Genomic DNA, 16,977 nt, shown 5'->3' with positions numbered 1-16,977 from the left:
GTTGGCGTAATGGCTATGTCGCTGGACTCCCATGTAGTCGACTGCGGTTCAAGTCTCAGACCCGGTGGCTTGAAACTCATGCTGGGCACGTGTGTGGGGGTGCCCAAGATCCCGAGAAGAGAATGGAGGAAAAGAGATTGCGGCATGGCCATCCCTCCCAGGGGTGATTTCTTGCTTTCTGTCTCTCTGTCTCTGTCAGTCTGCCTGGCGAGTGCACACACCCTATAGCAAAAAAAAAAACTCTCAAAAAAAAAAAAAAAAAAAAAGAGAGAGAGAGAGAAAGGCCTAGTGGTGAAGAGGAAGCCCAGTGGGCTCTAGCTGTTCCTGTCAGGGCTGAGGACTCCCATGCTGACCTTGCCTCTCTGTCCCTAAAGCCCTTGCCCAGCCTGCACCATTGCTCCTGGGAGGCTCGCAGCATGTAACGCATGTCCTGTACACCTGTGGAACAAGGCCAGGGTTCCTGCCTTGAAAACTGAGGCTTGGGGTAATACAGCGAGGCCCTGAGACCAGATGGAACGTGTCCATGGGCTTGCTGAGGGACATGAGAAGCTGTGCCAGTGGGACAGGAGGCCTAACCCTGATTTCAGGAGCAGGAACATGCAGGGAGCATTTGGGCTGGAGGTGCCACAGAAGCGTGCCTGGGCCACAGGTGGAGCAACTGGAGCATGAAATGTCACCAAAAAGTGGGCAGGGAGCTGGTTCTATGCAGTTTGAGCTTGTGGCCATGTTGGATCTGCAGACACCACTGTTGACTCTTCAGGAACAGGTGTGTCCAGACTTGAGGTAGAGAAAATTCTGTCATGGTAGATTCTGGAAGTCCCAGTGAGGGAGTGGGATGGGGGGTGAGGGGCCAAGGAAGCTGGAACTCAGCATTATTTGCTGCCCACTGAGCATTACTTACTGTCACTGAGGTATGTAGGTAGTGCAGGTGACAGCAGGCACAGGGGTGGAGGGTACCACTGTCAGGGAAGGTCTCCAGTGAGGCCAGTGGAAGGAAGTGAGCACAGGAGTTGTGAGGAGAGAGTTTTCTGGGCAGGGCAGGCACTGTTTAGGAAATGGTGAGAGCAGAGGTGGGGAGATGTGAAGGTGTGGTCTTGGGAGGATGTCAAAGCACCAGAGTGAGTAACAGTGCATGGTCCAGTGTTACCAGAAGGGGAAGGTGAAAGACCAGGGACACTACTTGGTGTCCAGATGATGGGCCTTAGTGTTTCAGTTAAAGTGAGAGGCTCTCAAGATCTTCATTTGAGCAAGGATTCAGAAATGTGAGAGTCTCTTTAGGTGTCAGAAGAGAAGAAGGAGCTGCCAAAGCTTTTCCTCTGTCAGTTTTACGTGTCTTCTGCCTTCACATAGATGATCTCACTGCTCATCCATTGTTATAGGCCAAAAATCGGAGTCCAGCAAACACTAGTCAGAATAGCCAGAATACTCTTTAGGGGTACAGATACCTTCTACAGGACAGCTTCTCTGAAGACTGAGTCTCAGTTGAACAGGATGGAATCTGATGTTTCACGTTGGTCTCCACTGCACATGCTTCTGCCTGAAACACTCTTAAGACCTCACTTTTCATCTCTGAAGAGAACAGACCTCTCTCTGCTATGGCAAGAGCCACCTCTACACACTGGCAACTCCTGAGACCAAATCTGAATGCCATCAGTCATCACCGAAAACAGAATGATAAGCCTAAAAGGCTTATACCTTGCAGTGCAGAAGAGGAAACAAGAAAAATGTGTAACAATATAACACAAAGTATGTGATGTTTTCTTTGTACAAGTGGGAAGGGTGAGAAGCTCCTGCCTTTGGTTCTTGCTAAAGGCCTGCTGTGGGTGTAATAAAGGTGGCTTGGAGGCCCAGGTTGGGGGCTCAAGGTCTTGTCCTGAGCTGGCTGCAGGTGGGTCCTGAGATGGACTCTGGGTTATCAGAGTTAGACAGGCTCCTTAGTGCCTGTGCAACCTTGTCGCTTGTCAGCCCATCTAGCTCTTCCCTGGTCCTCCCAAGATCTGAGACTGTTACCCTCTATGGGTGCCCTGTCTCCCTCACCTCCTTCATGGCAGACAGTGAGAGATTACCCCCAGGGTGGAGGCAGGTGGCAACACCTTTCTCCTCCAGTCTCCTCCTGGAATTTTGGGCATGCACGCATATGCACACAGCATGATTTTGAAGCTATTAGGTCCAGGACTTGAACCTCAGTTGGCCTTGTGGAACTCCAGTGCCTGAGCCACCATGCCGCTCACTGGCCCCCTTCCAAATGACTCTGTATTTATTGTTTCAGATTGTGCCACCAATGCTGAGGACAAGGAACTTCGGGATGAAAATGTTTCTCACAGTTTGGAATCAACAGCAGACAGGGCAGAAAACTGTGCTGATATTTCCCAGCCCTCTGACCCTAGAGAGCTTCATGATGATGTGTTGGAAAGAAACTGGAGGGTCCCTGATATTGAGAAGCCAGTGCAACCCCCCTGTAGGGAGGGAGGCTTCACACCTGTGCCAGTACTTTGCAGGAACCCCTTACAGGAGAGAGATCTGGACTGTAGCGGTTTTGACAAAACCAACAGTCTGAGCCCAAACCCGATGGCATATCAGGGAATCCTTCAAGAAGAGAAGCCACGTACACATATGTGTCCCCAGAGCTTCCAGCACAGCATACACCTTACTGGCCACAAGGAGGCTCCCATGGCTGACAGTCCACTCATATGTAACAAGTGTGGAAAAACCTTCCAAGGAAATCCTGAACTTACTCAGCATCTGATAGTACACAATGGAGTGAAATCCTTAATGTGTAATGAATGTGGGAAATTCTTCAGCCAGAACTCAGTTCATAAAAACCACCAGAGATCTCACTTGCATGAGAAAGCCTTCCATGGGCATTTGAACCTTGCTAAACACCCAGTAGACCACAGTGGTGAGAAGCCTTATGTGTGTATTGAATGCGGAAAAGCCTTCAGTCAGAACTCAGGCCTTAAAAAGCACCAGAAGTCTCACGTGAGTGAGAAGCCCTATGAATGCAATGAGTGTGGGAAGGCTTTTCAACGGAGCTCAAACCTCATCCAGCATCAAAGAATACACTCTGGGGAGAAACCATATGTGTGTGATGACTGTGGGAAAGCCTTCAGGCGGAGCTCAAACCTCATTAAACACCACCGGACACATACCGGTGAGAAGCCCTTTGAGTGCACTGAATGTGGGAAGGCCTTCAGCCAGAGTGCACATCTGAGGAAGCATCAGAGGGTCCACACTGGAGAGAAGCCTTACAAGTGTAATGACTGTGGCAAACCGTTCAGCCGGGTCTCCAACCTCATCAAGCATCACAGGGTTCACACTGGGGAGAAGCCCTATAAGTGCAGTGAATGTGGGAAAGCCTTCAGTCAGAGTTCCAGCCTTATCCAACACCGGAGGATTCATACTGGAGAGAAGCCTCACGTGTGTAATGTGTGTGGGAAAGCCTTTAGCTACAGCTCTGTGCTCAGAAAGCACCAGATAATCCATACAGGAGAAAAGCCGTATGGCTGTAGTGTCTGTGGCAAGGCCTTCAGCCACAGCTCAGCTCTCATTCAGCATCAGGGTGTGCACACAGGTGACAAGCCCTATGAGTGTCATGAATGTGGGAAGACCTTCGGTCGCAGCTCTAACCTCATCCTTCACCAGCGAGTCCACACTGGAGAGAAACCCTATGAATGTACTGAATGTGGGAAAACTTTCAGCCAGAGCTCAACCCTTATTCAGCATCAGAGGATTCACAATGGCCTGAAACCCCACGAATGTAACCAGTGTGGTAAAGCCTTCAACCGAAGCTCAAATCTCATTCACCACCAGAAAGTTCATACAGGGGAGAAACCCTACACCTGTGTTGAATGTGGTAAGGGCTTCAGCCAGAGTTCACACCTTATCCAACATCAGATAATACACACTGGTGAGAGGCCCTATAAATGCAGTGAATGTGGAAAAGCTTTCAGTCAGCGTTCAGTCCTTATCCAGCACCAGAGGATTCACACTGGGGTGAAGCCTTATGACTGCACTACTTGTGGGAAAGCTTTCAGCCAGCGGTCAAAGTTAATTAAACACCAGTTGATTCACACAAGGGAGTAGCCTGTTGGGCTGGTAGGAGTGAAATTGAGCATGGTTTCCACTTAAACTTTTCTCTGGCCATAGTCTTGGCCTTTCCAACCTCCCATACCTGCAGCTGGGGCTCAATCACTGCCCCTTGACTCTGCATCCAGCAGCCTCAAACCCTGGTTGGGATCTCCCTTTGAACACCCTTACAGCCTCCCTTCTTACTGCCCTAATGGCATTGCTTCTGCTTCATGGAACCTCTTGTTTGTTTTTGTTTTGTTTTTATAATTTGTGAACAGACTTCTATGTTAGGAGGGAGGTTATAGGGGCTACATATCCATAAATAGTTTACTGTAATCAAAAGTTACCAGAAAAGTAAAGTGACTTCGGTTTGTGGTCATCACAGTGATTCTTTCATTTGGTAGTCAGAATGAAAGTTCTTTGTTGATGGCTATAATTTATACTTTGTTTACATAAAATCAAGTTGAAAGTCATACTACCCAGAGGTAGTGTGTGCACATCACCACTAATTCCTTGCCCTTCTTTGTTCCCCTATTCTATAACTTCGATTACAGGCTTCCCTACTGCCCTGCTTTTTTTTATGTGAACCTGCAGCCTGAGATCAGCTTTCTCCAGCTCTGCTGTGACTCATACCACAATAACCTTGACTGTTTCTCAGCAGCAGGACCTACAGAGGCAACTCTCTATGCATCTCACCTTCCCCACAAGCTTGTGAGTGTGGTTCTTTCCCAGGCACATTCATTACCAGATATTTTTGAAGCAGCTACTACTGGAGGGGTCCAGCCTACCTGTTCCCTGAGCCTTAGTTTCCCAGAGATGTGCCCCTCACCTTGAGAGGGGATAACTCAGCCCAAAGGCAATATGTCTCTCACTAGGGAAGCCCTAGACACCATCCAACAGATCTCAACATGGGGATGTCACAGGAGCATTTCAGCAAACAGCCCAGAGGCCAGACCTGGGCACCACAATAAAAAAAAAAATTAAATTAAATTTTAAAAAAAAATAAGAAAGAAAAAGAAAGAAAAGAGAAAAGAAAAGATAAAAGATTTTATTGGAACACAGCCATGCCTATTTATTTATGATGGCTTTTGCATAAAAAGTTTACTGTCTAGGACACTACCCTGTGATTTTAGGTAGCTTTCAGGGGCTGGATATGCTCAGGAGCTTAGAATTTGTGCAAAATTTGACCAGGGAACATCTGTGCTGTGAAATGATTGCCTATGTTCTCAGACACAAAATCAATCTCTCTTAATGCCTGTTCCTATATAGCAGGTCATGACGTCAGCCGCCACGTGTTATCTTGAGCTCTTGCTGCAGTTAAGAGTTTTGAGAAGATTAAGTAGCATGATGTACTTTATGCCTTGTCCTTAGCACTCGTGTTAGGTATTTTGAGTCACGGAATGTGAGTATCTCACAGAATCATTAGGAGAGCTGAAGAAATAGGCTTGGGAGCCAAGCTTCTAGCACCATGCCATAGAAGTGCCCTGCCAAGGGAGCTGCTTTGTACTTGAGAATCACACACCCAGGCCAATACACAAATATCAGACTTCCTGTTAAACTCTGCCTTGACTTAATCTTGTGTAGACGTATCTAAGCATCGGAATCAACTCTTGCCCACTAGCAGCAGGAAGGCCTGGAAGTGTAGTTTGTGTCTTCTGTGTTGGGAAGGCTGTAGAGGTAGATAGCTTCCAAAATAGAGTTTCATGAGATTTTTAAGTCATAAATAACAGATGTCTGCAATAACCTACATTTTTGTAATTTTGCAATAACCTACATTTTTTTTTATTTTGAAATAATTTCATACAGAAAAGTACAGGTTGAATATCCCTAATCCAAAAATCTGAAATGCTCTAGAATTAAGCTTTTTGAGGGTCATGGTGCCTCAATTCCATACCTAACCTTATGTAACAGGTTATAGTCAAAACACAGCAATATAGGTGGCTTGGATCCCACATGGCCAATTTCATGGTTCAAGTTCTGAAATAAGTGGCTTGAGAATCATGATAGGCATGTGTGTGTATGCCCAACATCCAACATCCTGAGAGAAGGGTAAAGGAGAAGGAATTACATCATGTCCATCCCTCTGGGGAGCCACTTCTCATTTTCCTTTTGTCTCTCTGGCAAGCACACATACCCTATAGCAAAACTTAATACGCACAAAAAAACTACAATACAAAAAAATATTGTCAAAAACTATCTTCAGGTTATGTGTATAAGGTACATATGAAGCATAAATGAATTTCATTTTTAGACTTGGATCCCACTCCAAGTTATCTCATTAGGTGTATGCAAATACTGAAAACCTGAAAAAAAAAATTGAAATTTCAAACACTTGTGGCCCAGACATTTTGAATAAGGGATGTTCAACCCATGGAAAGAATACCCATAACTCTTCACTCAGATCCCCAGTTAACATGGTCACATTTGCCTTATTCTTTCCTCTTCTATATATAGACACAACTGAGACAAAGTTGCACGTGTGATGTACCTTTACCCTTGAATATATCAGTATATGCTTCATGACCACAGTGATGTTACCATCAAAGTCAGAAAATGAACATTGATGATTTTGAATATAAACTGGTTGTCCCAGGAATGTTCTTTTTAGCCATTTAATTTTTTTTTCTTCTGGTCTAGGATCTATTCTGAGATCATACATCTGTAGTTGTCATGTGCTAAATAGAACAGTTCTTCAGCCTTTGTTTCTTATGAAATTGACTTGCTCAAAGAGCATAGACCAGTTATTTTGTGAAACATCCTTCACCTTAGATTTGTTCAGTGTTTTCTGATGAGTTGGTGGAAACTACACGAGAAATTTCCTTGGTGTGCTACATCAGGACACATCTTTTTATCAAAAGAGAGATTTTTTTTGCTATAAGGTGTGTGCCCTCACCAAAAACAGAGAGACAGAAAGCAAGAAATCTCTCTCCCCAGTGGTGATGGCCACGCTGTAATCCCTTCTCCATTCTCTTGGGATTGTGCACACATGCATGCACACATGCCTGGTGTGTTTTAAGCTGCAGGGTCAGGGACTTGAACCACAATTGACTACATGGGAGTCCAGCAACATAACAATTATACCATCTGCTGGTCCCAGGAGACATCATTTTTGTCTCTCAGGTGACATTAATCTTTTCTTAAGTTTTTGTTTTAGTTTTGCTATAGGGCACATGTGCTCGCTGGAAAGACAGAGAGTGAGAAATAACTCCCAGGGGGGATGGCCATGTACCAGTTTCTTCATTCTCCCCTTGGAATTTTGGTCATCCATGCACATGTGTCCAGCATTGTTCAAGTTGCCAGCTCCTGGACTCAAACCATGCAGTCAGCATGGATCCCATGCAGGATCCAGCACCAGCAGATGGTGTGGTCAGCCACCACCAACACTACTGTGATCATGAAGCATATGCGGATGTATTCAAGAGTTGAAGTGCATCACGTCTGTAACTTGGTCTCACACCATCTCACTTGGTAAAGGTGGTGACTGTCAGGTTTCTCTGCTGTAAAGCTACTAATTTTCTCCTTTTTTAATTATCAAGTATTTTTGTAAAAATACCTAGAACCTATGTAGGCAGTCTATTTCTCATCCATTTTTACCCACTGTTTAGATTCATAGATGATTCTTTTAATTTCAGGAGTTTTACAATCTCCATTTATTTATTTGTCTATATAGTATAGATTATTTCTATTTATTCTATGGGTTACAGTGTGTTACTCTGTTTTTTGTGATAATGAGATTTTCCCAGATTTGGCCAGTGGGGGCCTATTTAGACCAACTCCATGTACTTATGACATACCCATCCTTTTTATTTTTTAATTTGCTATAGGATGCATGCACTTGCTGGAGAGAGACAGAGAGGAAGAGAGAAGATGAGAAAGCACCTCCAGGGAGAATGACCACATCACAGTTCCTTTTCATCCATTCTTCTCTTGAGATTTTGGGCATACAAGCATATGTACCTGGTGTGTTTTTCAAATGGCACAGCCAGGGAACCAGCAGTTAGCGTAATGGCTATGTCGCTGGACTCCATGTAGTTGACTGCGGTTTGCGTCCCAAACCCGGTGGCTTAAAACTCACACCGGGCGCGTGTGCGTGAGTGCCTAAGATCCCGAGAGGAGAATGGAGGAGAAGGGATTGCAGCATGACCCCCCCCTCTGGGGGGTGATTTCTCACTTTCTGTCTCTATGTCTCTCTCTGTCTGTCTGGCTAACGCATGTGCCCTATAGCAAAAACCTCTCCAAATGAATAAATAAATAAATAAATAAAAATGGCACAGCCAGTCATGTGTGATCCAGCTGCCTAACCACCGTAATACCTGGCTGGCCCACGCACCTATATATATTTTTTTTTAGAACTTCCTTTACTTTGGAACAGCAGATCATAGGACTTCCTTTACTTTGGAACAGCAATCTCATCTTGTACTTTCCATCTCAGCTGTGGACTAACTTCCTTTTCCAAGATATCCTGGCCCCTTTTTGTGGACAATAGTTTTGAGAAAACGAGATCTGGGTCCTGGATATGGTCATTGTTACTGGGGATATCACTGCTTTTAGATCCTTCAGCAGAGTGGTAGGAAGTATGTATATTTATGTATACACACCATCTTTTATCAACTCCCATATTTCTTAATATATTAAAAGCCATGAGTGTCCAGTATGTACCACCAATTCCAGTCAAGTGCCACAGGGTTCATCCTATCCTTCCCTCTTTCCATACTTGTAACTCATTCTCTCTCTTTTTTTTTTAACAGAAATGTGTTTCCTATCATCCTCAATATATTTACTCAATAGATTTGTTCAATCCTAGAATACACTAAAGTTAGTTTCAGAATTACTCATCCATAACCATTATTTTAAAACAACCTAGTGGTTGTTCAATATTTGTCTATAGTTTTCTCACTTTGACTTGAGAATGTACAGTCAAAATACTGTGTACAGAAACTATTGGTTGTGTCTTTTTTTCCTTTCTTTCATACTGGCTATGTTACTCATTTGTAACAATTAAGTTTGTTTCTGTTGTTTTCTATTAGTGATTTCACTTATCCTGTTGAGTTAGTTATATAGTAAAGTGACCTCCATTTTTTAAAAGAATTATTTTATTTAACTTTATGAATTTATTTTAATATGACCAGAGTGGGAAAGAGGAGTAAGAAAGCAAGCTGCCAGGTCCAGGACTCAAACCACCATCGGCATGTGGGAGTCCAGCACCTTTAACCACCTGCCAGCCCCATGACCTCCATTTTTAAACTGTAAAATTATTTAGGAGGACATTAGGTAAAGAGAGACATGAGTAAATAGTGAAGTCTATCTTTTCCATTCACAGAAATATCACAATGATGAAAATTCTTCCTAAATCTATTAATTCAATGCATCCCCAGTCAAAATCTGTATAGGAAGAACTTGGAAACTCATTCACATTATCCTGAAGTTCGCCCGAAGTAACAAATAAAGAGTAACATATGTCTTAATGTTTGTTTGGTGACTAATAGAGACATCCATTTGAAGTGAGAAGGTGAGTTTGCTGGAGGGCTACAGCCAGTCCAGGTCACTGAGGACACAGAGTGGAACACTGTCAGGGACAACTGCAAACTGTTTCTCCATATCCATTCCATTCTCTCTTTAGATGTGACAAGAAAATGGCTACTGGGACCAGCAGTTAGTGTAATGGCTATGTTGCTGGACTCCCATGTAGTTTACCGCGGTTCGAGTCCTGAACCTGGTGGCTTAAACTCACGCCGGGCACGTGTGTGTATGTGCCCAAGATCCTGAGAGTAGAATGGAGGAGAAGGGATTGCGGCGTGGCCACCCCCTTAGGGGGTGATTTTTGCTTTCTGTCTCTCTGTCTCTCTCTGTCTTTCTGGTGAGTACATGCACCCTGTAGCAAAAACCTCTCAAAAAAGAAAGAAAGAAAGAAAGAAAGAAAGAAAGAAAGAAAGAAAGAAAGAAAGAAAGAAAGAAAGAAAGAAAGAAAGAGAGAAAGAGAGAAAGAGAGAAAGAAAGAAAAGAAAAGAAAAGAAAATGGCTACCCCAGAACCTGCTCCCCACTTACCTGCCCCCACATGTCTGGAAACAGGACAAGTTTGTGAAAGTTGCTGTGTCCTTGGTCTGTCTCTTTCAGAATAGTCTACAAAGCTGGCCTCAGAGCAGTCATTTCTGTGAAGGGCTCTCAGTCAGTTCACTGCACTGTGAGAAAATAAAGGCTTCTCTTTGGAACACAATCAATTTGAGGTGTCTGTGGGAATCCGGTGAAGAAGTTGTGGTCACATTTAACTGGGAACCTGGAACTTAAAGACAGATGTGGGATGGAGATGTGGGTATCATTTTTTAAATGTGATGTTAATACCCAGGAAGGCATGAGGTACCTTGCTTGATAAGAAGACTCTGGACAGATACCTGAGACTCCCCAACATTGAGCACTCAAATGGAGGAAGAGAAGCAACACAGGCCCTGAAGGGAAGATATGTGCTGAGAGGGGATCAACTGGACCGAACACCGTGGAGAAGAGAATGGAGATCTGGCTTTGGGGAGGCATTGGTAATCTAGTCAGGATACATCTCAGTAGAGCAAGGGATGGTGTGAGGGATACTGGAGTGTCTCTTCAGTCAGGAGAATCAGAAGTGGAGGCTGGTGAAGGTGGAAGAATGAATAAGGTGGAGAGAGATTGGTCTTGGATAAATAGGCACTTCGTGCTTTAGACCAGGATGAGGGAGAAAATGGAGCAAATGTAGCCAGGTTTGTATGTAAAATGAGAAGATAACCAACTTCTTGTGTGAAGGGGTTTGGCATCTATGTTTCCCAAGACTTAGAAAGCAAGGTCACCAGTTGCAAATGGAGAGAGGTTGAAAGAGAAAAAAGTGTGGGAAAGTTGACTAAAGGGTAGGAAGGCCAGTCCCATGGGCTTGAGCCAGACAAGGCTGCTTACCTTTGTCTCAGAAGCACTCATTTTTTGTCCACAGGGCTTCATCTTTCTTCCAACTCATATCAGGTCCTGCTCCTCATCTCCACACTGCACCCTTTCCCAAGGCAACACCCTAGATGAGAAATTGCCTCCTCTGGGATTTTGACAACACAGAGTCTCCCAGCCTCAACATCACTGAGAACAATCTGCTGACTTCATGCTTCCTCAGTCAGGCAGCACTCTCTGGCTTCCTTGTCTAACCTGGATTTTATATTCCTTCTTCTAGCAGATCCTTGAACACTTGCTGTATGCCAGGCAGGTTCTAAGACACAGGGATACAGCAGGGAGTGTCTGCCCTGGAGATTACATTCGTGCGCATGTTGATTGCTAGTAAGCAAAACCAAACCCAGAATTGACGTCTGGGCATTCTGAAGGGTTCGGCTTTAAATGGGGTCAGGGAGGCTCTTGCAGAGAGAGCATTTGAGCAGTGACTTCACAGAGGTGGCCAGCCAAGATAAAAGGAGCAACAAACCAGTGGGACAAGTGCCTGGGAGTTTCGGAGGTTAGCATGGCTGCCAGGGAGTGCGAGAGGGAAGAAGAGATGAAGTTAGGGGTGTAATGTGCATGTCGATGTCACAAGAGCTGTGGCCATGGCAAGAACTATGGCCTTATCCTGGGTGGGATGGGGACACCAGAGGGTTCTGACCAGGTATTTTAGTAAGGTTGCTGTTCTGCGGGGGCAAACTGTAGAAGCAGTGGTGTGTCCCTCTCTGTACTCATCCTCTGCAATATATTTTCCCCTGTGAACACCACTGGAGGGGGGATCCCCGAGGCACAAGGTGGGCCATACTGATGGACACTGAAGACTGTGTGGGGTCCAGACAGTTGGTGGAGAGATGGTGCAATCTGAGGAGGGAGAGACCAGCTCTTCCAGGATCCTGGCCCTGCCCTGCATTCAGCCAAAGCCCAAAGATTTAATTTAGTACATCAAATTTCCAAAGGGAAATAATTAATTTTTTTCAAAAAGATTTTTGCTATAGGACACATGTGCTCACCAGAGACACAGAGACAGAGAGACAGAAAGTGAAAAATCACCCCCAAGGGGGATGGCGATGCCACAATCCTTTCTCCATTCTCCTCTCAGGATTTTGGGCACACACACACATGCACCTGACATGTCTCAAGACACTGGGTCCAGGACTCGCACTGTGGTCTACATGGGAGTCCAGTGGTGTAACCATTACACTATCTGCTGGTCCCTTTTTAGAATTATTTTTTTTAAAAGAATTTTTTTAAATATTTATTTATTTATTTCAACTTGACCAGAGAGGAACAGAATGAGAGAGAGAGAGAAAGTGAGAAAGCAAGCCTCCAAGTCTGAGACTCAAACCATGGTGGGCCATGTGGTAGTCCAGAGCCCTTAACCACCATGCCACTTGCCGGCCCCTTTTTTAGAATTATTTAAATTTTTTGAGACTTTTGCCGTAGGGAGCATGTGCTCACCAGAGAGAAAGACAGAGACAGTGAGAGGGAAAGTGAGAAATCATCCCCCAGGGGAGATGGCCATGATGTAATCTCTTCTCCATTCTCTTCCTAGGACCTTGGGCATGTATGCACATGCACTGGCATGATTTTCAAGCCTCTGGGTCTGGAACTCAAACCACGATTGACCATGTAGGAGTCCAGTGATGTAACCACTACGTCATCTGTTGGCCTCTATTTTTTGGTATAGGCACATGTGTTTACCAGAGAGAGAAAGAGGAAAAAAAAAAAATCTGCCAGGTCCAGGACTTGAACCACGGTCCACCATGTGGGAGTCCAGCACCTTAACCACCACGCCACCTGCTGACCCCAAGAAATAGTCTTGAAAAGCAAATTTCAGGACCAGCCATTAGCTTAATGGCTATGCCGCTGGACTCCCACGTAGTGGACCGCGGTTTGCATCCCAGACCGGGTGGCTTAAAACATACCGGGCGCATGTGCGTGCGCGCCCAAGATCCCAAGAGGAGAATGGAGGAGAAGGGATTGCGGTGTGGCCATCCCCCCAGGGGGGGTGATTTCTCACTTTTTGTCTCTCTCTCTCTGTCTGGCGAGTGCACATGCCCTAGAGCGAAAACCTCTCCCAAAAAAAAAAAGAAAAGCAAAAGCAAATTTCTGTCAGCTGTTCCTTTTTATTTTCATGATGGTCTTGGGAATAAGCTTCTTGGAGCAATAGTGAGCCTCGTGATGAGGAAGTCTGAGAAACTGAATGTTTACTGACTCCAGAGCCTGGCATCTCTATTCAGTGGGGACTGGGGAGTTGTGTAAAGTGATAGGAAAGCCCTTTTCTTTTTTTATCTTAGTAGGTAAATAGTTTTTCTCAAAAGATCCTCAATCATTTAACTAAGTACCAAATTGTGAGATCATCACAGTAGGGAAACATGAAGAGAAATTGGGGAATGGAAAAAGAAAGAGGAGAGGCAAGGGGAGAAAAACCTTCCCACTATCTGCTGGGACCGGCATCCAAACACAGACCACAAATCGTTTTTTTGTTCTTGGGTTTTTTTTTTTTCTAGAGAGAGATTTTTGCTATAGGGCATGTGTGCTCTATGGAAAGACAGAAAGATAGAAAGTGAGAAATCACCCCCCAGTGGGGATGGCCACATCACAATTCCTTCTCCTCTAGTCTCCTCTTGAGATTTTAGGCATGTATGTACACACACACACCTGGCATGAGTTTTAAGTCACCAGGTCCAGGACTTGAACTACAGTCAATTATGTGGGAGTCCAGAGACATAACCATTATGCCATCTGCTGATTCCTTATTATTTTTTATTTATGTTTAATCACATATATCTTTACAGTGTACATTTCTTTTTTTTTATATCCCCACTTAATATATACCGAGTGTCTGCACTCTATGAAACTGATTGACTAAAAGATATAGAAACACAGTAAATGGATATAAATACCAGATATAGTGCGTGTGAAAGAGTAGAGTCTGAGGAAGGATATTTAGAAGAAAAATAGAGAGGCAAAGCATTAATGGGACAAAGAAATGTGGTACATTTCTTTTTCTAGCACAAATACCATGCATATCAGTCAAAACAAAGACATTACTATTATCATCAGCAAATAGCTTTTCATTTTTTTGTAAATTAAACGTACTTTTTTCCCCTTTCCCCTCCCTCCCTTCCTTCGTTAACCAATCCCATATTACCCCATCCTTACTATCTCTAGGATCTAGTATCTCTAGTATCTTGACTTCCCTGCTACTATACCTTCCAAATTTTCAACTTCTGCTATAGAGAGCAATCAATACATATTGAGTGGGGACAAAGTCTGTCTTTCATAGTCTGACTTGCTTTGCTTAGCATTGAGTTTTCCATATTCATCCACTTTGTATCTAATGTCAGGGTTTCATTTTTTCTATATCCGGGTAGTGTTCCATAGAGTACATAGCCTCATTTTTTCCAATCTATTCATCTATTTTTGGACATTTGGGTTGATTCCACGTCCTAGTGATTGTAAACAATGCTGCAATAAACATGGATGTGCAAATGTTTTTCTGACTGAGGATTTTCCTATCCTTCGGGTAGATACCTAAGAGTGGAATTACTGGGTCATATGGTAGTTCTATTTGCAGGTTCTGAGGAATCTCCAAATCGTTCTCCAAAAAGGTTGTACTAATTTACATTCTCACCAACAGTGTAGGAGGGTTCTCTTTTCACCACAGCCGTGTCAGCACTTATGATTTTTTCAATTGTAGCCATTCTGACTGGGGTTAAGTAGTATCTCATTGTGGTTTTCATTTGTGTTTCCTTTATAAGAGATGTCTAACATGTTTTCATATGCTTTTTGGCTGTTAGTATGTCTTCAGAGAATTATCTGTTCAGCTCCTTATCCCGTATTTTTTTTTAACTTTTAACATATTTGTCTTTTGTTTGTTTTTCAGATTTTTAAAAATATTTTTATTTCAATTTATTTTATACAGTCAATCACATATGTCATTTAGCTTGCAAAGTGAATATTCCAACATGCATACATTTCTCACCAGTCCAGTTGAGAATACTATACATGTTATCTTCAACAGATAATTTCTTTGTCCCATAAATGCCTAGTTTCTCTATTTTTCTCCTTAAAGTTCTTCCTCAGACTCTCCTCCTTCACCCACCCTCTTCCCACACTGCATCTGGTATTTATAACAATTTTTTTATGTTTCTGTATCCTCTAGTCATTCACTCTCAGCTAGAATGTGGACAGTCAGTATATATTAAGCTGAGACATACAATGTCTCTCCTTCATAGCCTGGCTTGCTTCACTCAGGAGTAAATCTTCCATATGCATCCACTTTCTGTCAAAAGCAAGGATCTTGTTTTTTATGGCTAAGTAGTAGTCCATACAGTTTATGTGCCACGTTTTTTCAATCCATTCATCCATTCGTGTGCATTTGAGTTGGCTCCATGTCTTAGCAATTGTGAATAATCCCATCTTTTAATTGGATTGATTGTGTGTGTGGTGGCAGGGAGGTGGTGGTAAGCTACTTGAGTTCCCTGTATATTCTAATTATCAATCCCCTACCTGAGGTATAATTTTGTAAATATATTCTTCCACTCTGAGGGTTGTCTTCTCACTCTACTTATTATTTCTTTTGCTGTGCAGAAGCTTCTCAGTCTAATATAGCCCAATTTATCTATTTTTGGGACTACTGCCTGTGCTTTGGAGATCTTCTTTAAGAAGTCTTTGCCTACCCCAAGGTCTCTAAGAGTTTTTTCTGTTTTCCACCAGTATTTTTATATTTTGAGGTTTTATATTGAGATCCTCAACCCATTTTGAGTTCATTTTTGTTAGTGTTGATAGATAAGGATCTAGTTTTATTCTTCTGCAAATGGATATCCAGGTCCCCCTCAGCACCATTTGCTGAAGAGATTTTCTTTTTCCCACTGGATTGTCTTGTGTCCTTTGTCAAGGATCAGTTGGCTGAGTGTTTTGGGGTTTATTTGGGAGTTCTCAATTCTGTTCCATTGGTCTACCTGTTTCATTTTTTGTTTTGTTTTGTTTGTTTGCCAATACCATACATTTTTTGTTGTTGTTTTAAAGATATTTTTGTTATAAATTGTGTACATTTGCTGGAGAGACAGAGAGACAGAAAGTGAAAAATCACCCCCTGGTGGGGATGGCTATACCACAATCCCTCCTCCTCCAGTCTCCTCTTGGATTTTTGGCATGCATGCACATGAGCCTAGCATGAGTTTGAAGCCACCGGATCCAGGATTTGAATCACATCAACCATGTGGGAGTCCAACGACATAACCATTATGCCATCTGCTGGTCCCTACTGTTTTATCACACCTTTGTAATATGTTTTAAAGGTGGGAAGTGAGATGGCTCATACTTTATTCCCCTTGCACGGTATTGCTCTGCTGATATGTGGACGTTTATGCTTCCACACAAATTTTATATTTTTTCTATTTCAGTGAGAATTATCTCTGGTAGTTTGATTGTGATTGCATTGAATTTGTAGATTATTTTGGATAGGATTGACATCTTGATTATATTAATTCTTCCAATCCAGAAACATGGGATGTTTTTCCACATTTTTATATCATTTTAAATGTCTTTTTCTAGTATTACATAGATCTCCTTGTAGAGATCTTTGACATCTTTGGTCAGGTTTATTTCTAGATACCTTATAGGTGTTGTGACTATTGTAAATGGGATTTATTTCTTCAATTCTGTTTGTCCATTGTTTGTGTCTAAAAATGTTATAGATTTTTAAAGAATTATTTTATTTTACCTTATTTATTTATTTAACTTTGACCAGAGAGAAAAAGAGCAAGAGTGAGAGAGAAAGTAAGAAAGCAAGTCACTAGGTCCAGGACTTGAGCCCTGGTCAGCCATGTGGGAGTCTAGCACCCTTAACCACCACACCACTTGCTGGCCTCAAAAATGCTATAGAATTTTTCCCGAGCTCAGTGCGTCCCCCCCACCCCCAGGACCCGCGCCAAGGCAGCGGCAGGTGCCACCGTGGCCCG

General features: G+C 43.3%; 2 protein-coding genes across 2 annotated transcripts in view; both read left to right on the top strand.

Annotated features, from left to right (window-relative positions):
* ZNF16 (zinc finger protein 16) overlaps nt 1-6,073 on the top strand; it is a 26,404-nt gene extending 20,331 nt beyond the window's left edge. Inside the window, exon 3 of the mRNA XM_006162452.3 lies at nt 2,270-6,073. Within this exon, the coding sequence (XP_006162514.1) occupies nt 2,270-4,083 (1,814 nt within the window). The 3' untranslated portion in view covers nt 4,084-6,073. The remainder of the gene's footprint in view (nt 1-2,269) is intronic.
* The window catches only part of ZNF250 (zinc finger protein 250), a 79,425-nt gene that overhangs the window by 18,860 nt on the left and 43,588 nt on the right, over nt 1-16,977 (top strand). The window lies entirely within an intron of this gene.

This window comes from Tupaia chinensis, unplaced genomic scaffold, assembly GCF_000334495.1.
Source record: "Tupaia chinensis unplaced genomic scaffold, TupChi_1.0 Scaffold140061_1, whole genome shotgun sequence".
Classification (NCBI taxonomy): domain Eukaryota; kingdom Metazoa; phylum Chordata; class Mammalia; order Scandentia; family Tupaiidae; genus Tupaia; species Tupaia belangeri.
The sequence above is the reverse complement of the archived record's forward strand: the minus strand, read 5'-3'. Positions and strand labels throughout refer to the sequence as shown.